The 5,168-nt window shown below is 44.9% G+C and overlaps 1 protein-coding gene across 1 annotated transcript; it reads left to right on the forward strand.

Moving 5' to 3' along the window:
- Window positions 1-274: 274 nt before the first annotated feature.
- On the forward strand, window positions 275-4,915 carry mrtfba (myocardin related transcription factor Ba; the record flags this gene model as incomplete). The annotated part of the gene is given in 2 exon segments (XM_014028326.1): window positions 275-335; window positions 434-4,915. Coding segments are annotated over 2 exon segments (576 nt in total), but the record flags the coding sequence as incomplete, so codon positions are not given.
- Between the last annotated feature and the right edge of the window lie 253 nt (window positions 4,916-5,168).

The raw sequence follows: 5,168 nt of genomic DNA on the forward strand, positions 1-5,168 counted from the left end.
CCAAAATGAGCGTACTCATGGGTCAGAGCTGGCGTGAGGCACCACACATTTTCACGTCAAGGTTGGATTTTATAAATCACAACCTTGGCGTAAAAAGTGGCGTACGCAAGTTTTATAAATCCGACCCCAGAACTGTTTGTTCTGGTTGTTTCTGGTTATATACCAGGCTGGACTGTTTTCATAAGAGCACAGCTGCTCGGTGTATTCTCAATACAAAGAGATGTTTGTTTTCAGCACAGTGATCATTAAGTGATGTCCTTGAATGTTGTTTTAGGTTTCCACGGCTACCAGCCAGCACATGGACGACTTGTTTGATATTCTCATAGAAAGTGGAGGTAAGTGACGAAAAACACAAATCCTGTAACATGAATGTAATATCTGCAGATCGTGGTGTCCATGTCCCTTCCTGACCTTTGTCCCCCACCCCCCCCAGAGATCACACCGTTTGTCCAGCAGGAAGCCCCCCCCTCTCTCAGTAAGACCCTGCCGGTCACTGCCAACATCACCATCCTTCCCGTCAACACCGCCCTGTCCAGACCGCCACCGCACATCCAGGTAGCCCCTCCCCACACTCACCCCGCCCTCACCCCCACCCTGCCCGGGCTGTCCCCACTGGGCACGGACAGCCAGCTGGAAGCCTTCCTGGAGGGCACGCTGGCCGGGACGCCGCACGCGTCGGACCCCCGCACGCAGGGCCTGATGGAGGAGCTGCAGGCTCAGCTGGCCGGCCAGCAGCCCTACTCGCCCATGGACACGTCCGAGCTGTCCTTCTGCGACTCGTCCTCCCCGTCCTCCTCGCTCAACATGGGCCTGTCCGACCCGGCGCTGGACAACATGGAGTGGCTGGACCTCACCATGCCTCCGGGCCCCGCGGGGGCGCCGCTCACACCGCTGGGGATTCCCACGGACTTCCTGGACACGCACGACCTGCAGCTGCACTGGGACTGACGAGGATGAGGAGGAGGGCTGGAAACGCTGAAGAGAAGAAGAAACCGTGGCTCGTCTGTGCCGTACCACTCTGACATCTGTAATAATCCTGCTGAACAGGTGGATTAGTCCACAGGCACCGGGGTTAGCACAGCTTTAAATCTGGTGACGGTTGAACAGAAAGCATCACACTGAGGCGCTGASGTAACAGAGCACACAGCAGCTGGTGTCAGGATCCAGACTTTCCACAGAGACTGTAAATACTCTTTAAACCACAGAGAGATTTCTCTCCCTGGAGCCTGAGTTGTATTGATGACTGATAAWAAGCCAGATTATTTCTACTCTAGAGAACATCCTGGCAGGGCTCGGTGTCTGAACGGTCAGACTGTGACTGTTGGGGAATTGCTGGAGACACCAAATTGCCACAATGTCACGCCTGCATGAAGTTCAGGTGCAGTTTACACCTACATGTTCCAGGAGGCTGCAGACATATCAAACAGATACGACTCTTGTTCTCTACAATTACAAAAACCAAATTTTAGCTTCAGGAAGTTTTTGAGACATTTTAGAGACTCTTGTAAATGCTGTTCGCAGTTTGTCGTTGACAGTCGCGGCCCAGTGAGGGACCAGCTTTGAATAGTTGTTTCTCACTTGGCTAGTTGGACACCAAATTGTGAAAAACTTGCAAGAAGCTCGATGAWTGTCTTCTTACAAACCGTTTGCTGCCAGGTGAGCCGCTGGCCTCGTCCTGCACAACCAGCTTTTGGTCACTTTTTGTGCAAGGCTTAGAAAAGTGCAGGCCGTGCACGTTATTGCCTGCACTCGTATTGAACTCCCATCGATGCAACTTGGTAGCACCCCTATGTTTATGATTTAATCAACTAGAGTATGTGTTTAGAATGAATGTAGGCAGATTTGGGAACAGTTTTTACTAATTATTATTTCTCATTTGTTCAGCTTTTAGACCTGGACTTTCAGCTAGCCTTGGATGTTTTCTGTCATTAGGGGAGCTCCAGCCCAGGAGTCAGCATAGAGCTCTGGTGCTCTGGAATGAYAGAAACGCCTACAAATGGGCAAAAWCAAATTTTACAACASGTTATAAYTTCAAGCAACAAGTCTGCAAGGTGGTGATCGTTTGGAGATATTTTAGAGACTGAATGCTCTTCAACAGTCTCAGCTCACTGACGTTCTGGTTTTAAGGCTCGTTGTTCCACATGTTCCCAACAGAACTAATAACTCAGATTAGAGCTGGAGTAAAAACCAAATTATTATTTTTTTCCAATATAGAGGCATATCGATGTTTGTGAACTTCATTAAAGGGACCCCCCCCCTAAAAAAATAACTTGGATAAAACCAGTAAGTGCTTTGAGAACAGTCGTATCTGTCAAAGCCACACGAGCTCAGTCTGCCGCCAAGTTTTACAAGAGTCCTCGACACACTCTGGTCTGGTCTGGTCTGGTCTGGTCTGGTCTGGTCTGGTCTGCCGCCTGCTGTGGGCAACTTCCCGACTACTCCCGACAGTTTGACGTCAGATCCGCTCCTTTGCTCGTGTCCGCACCGACCAAACGACGACTCTAACATAAGATCCGACAGGAGGACAGAACTCCTCCGTCAACCTGCGAGCTATGCACTAAAAGAGGCAGAAAGGTCTGACAATAAAAAATAAAATWAAAAAAAACTACGCCTCAGAACAATAAAATGTGAACGCTGCATATCCAAGGTGATAGACAATAATCTATGATTGTAATCAGCATAACTGTCATGTTTGCTAGTTGTTCTGCAGTGGTCCAAGTCCTTATTTTGAATGTACTTTTGAAAACGTGACAAAAAGACAGACTTTATTTAAAAGTTTGGCAGCTTCTTTTCTTCAGAAATCATAAACTGACAAATAAATGAATGAATAAATAGATAAATAAATGAATAAACAATATAAAGGGAGCAAAAAAATCAGTTTATAAGGCGTTCAGACAATAAGTGTGCTGCAAGTCATATCAGAGAAGCAAAACGTCTTTGAGCTTTATATTTAGCTGTCGCACAGTATCGCTGCACCGTGTGTGTGTGCGTGCGTGCGTGTGTGTGTGTGAGTGTGAGAGAGAGAGAGAGACGCAAGCATGTTATCGTGTGACTCAAGTGTGGGTCTGTCTTCCCATCTCTTGCATGTACATGCCTCTCCGTGTGCATGACTGTTCTGTATTTATACTCCGGTTGTTTCAAACTCTTTCTAAGCTGAAGAAAAAAAAAACAAACCCAGAAACTATTTCCTGCTTTCCACCTGCCTGGAGTTTACCTCACCAAAAATGGTTCTGATGACCGTCTGCATTTGTTTTTCTTGTTCGATCGGTGTCCCACAGTCGATTTTAAAGGTACCCATTGTGAATCATTAAAACAAAAGAAGAAATCTGTAACATTTTGTCTCATCTTGATGGTTAATGTGCTCCTAATTTAGCTAAATTTGTGCCCAGATGTGAACTACCACAGGAGTTTGTTTACGTTTGGAAAAACAGCTGAAGTGGCTCAAAATAGATCAGCAACAAAGGAGCCTTTTTTTCAAACCTTCTTGATCCTCAGTTTTTATTCTGATCAGTTTGCTAAACTCATTCTTCCTGTTTTCCTTTCTGTTCAGCAGCAGATTCACTTTTAGTTTTCCATCTGAACTACTWCAAGATTTTACAGCTGTTCGGCAAATTCAACCTGTGCTATTTTTACACTGAGTGCATATCTGCATTTCAGAACTGCATATCRGTATATCTAGATAACTRTTGGACCAAAATCCCTAAAAGTGCACCAGTTGACAAACCTTCATATTGTTTGATTTGATGCTTTGCGATGAGTACCTTTCCTCTTTTTCCAAATAATGTTTTGTTTATCAGTGAAGTTGTAGAAGTAATCTTTCCTCTGGACTTCTTCCAGTTCATCTGGATGGCACTTTTGAAAACTTTTTCTTTTTAATTCTAGTTAGAAAATTGTGTTTTTGTTTGTAACCACTYCCTCCTGCAGTTACGTCCACGGGCACTAGAGGGCGACGCCTCTTTAGGCTCATCACTAAAAAAACATGATTTGGAGGAGTGGTTTCTGCCTCTGCTTTTATTGGTGCGTCTGAAGTGTTTTGACCATGTGAAGGAATAATGCCAAACACTGCACTCTGATAGTCCTGTTTCCCACAGTGGAGGKTTTTTTTTTGACATAACTGTTTGTTTTCCATCACATTGCTGTATGGTAAAATCTTATAGCTGGTTTTAGTGTTTTATTTTCTGGCTCCTTTTCTGACATTCTGTCACTAAAACGACAGTGGAACGTTTTGTCTTGTTAAATATCACGTTTTTTTTGTTTGATTTTGTGTTTCTCTCCTTTTTTTATACATATGTTTAAAATTCTTGTGACGTTTCTGTTTGACACACGAAGCTGTTGGTTGCAGTAAGCCTCCACTCAGTTGTGAGTTTGTGCGACATCCACTCAGCACGGTGGCTGCGGCCACACGAGGGCAGATAAAGGCAATAACAGCTGCTCTCCCTCCATGTACTGTACTGCACGTCAGATCCTGCCTCCACCCTTTTTGTTTGTATTAAATGTAAGAGCCTCCACTACAGAGCAATGCAGCATGAAAGCACTTCATATCTGAGGGGTTCTACGTGGGGCAGGTTTTAGGGTGCTGGTCCTCTGAACGCTGCTGAGACGGGTCTGGGCTCAGGCCTCATCTCTCTCGGCAGCTGACGGACGGCGAGTGGATATCAGGAAGGATTTTCACGGCTCGTATAGCAGCCCGAGTGTCCCATCTGTCCCCATCGCCCACGCCATGCCTCTTGTTCGTAATGCCATATGTTTTGCACATTGTGTACATATTTCTATAGATGTGGATGCATATTTTTCTACATGTGTAACATTCATGGGCTCTTGATGATTATTATTTTTTTGTACATACTCTGAAAGATGTATATAAAGTACCGTACGCTTTTACATGTYAATAAAAGTTTGGTGTACTGTGGAAAAAGTTTGGCATCATTATTTTTAGTTTTTCTTTCGCCTTTTCCCAAAATAGTATTAATCGAAAGAAAAATCTGCCTGGTTTGTGTTTGTGGTGCGTCTAAATTGGCTCTTTGTTTGGCTTAACAGAATCTAAATCCTCATTTGCAGATAGACATGCACTTCCTGTTTGTTTGTCGTCGCCCCCCCCTCCCCCGTTCATAATGAAGATCACTAAACGGTGGTACAAAAAGTGACAGTTCAACAAATAGGCCTTGATT

Source organism: Austrofundulus limnaeus, unplaced genomic scaffold (assembly GCF_001266775.1).
Source record: "Austrofundulus limnaeus strain Quisiro unplaced genomic scaffold, Austrofundulus_limnaeus-1.0 Scaffold5, whole genome shotgun sequence".
Classification (NCBI taxonomy): domain Eukaryota; kingdom Metazoa; phylum Chordata; class Actinopteri; order Cyprinodontiformes; family Rivulidae; genus Austrofundulus; species Austrofundulus limnaeus.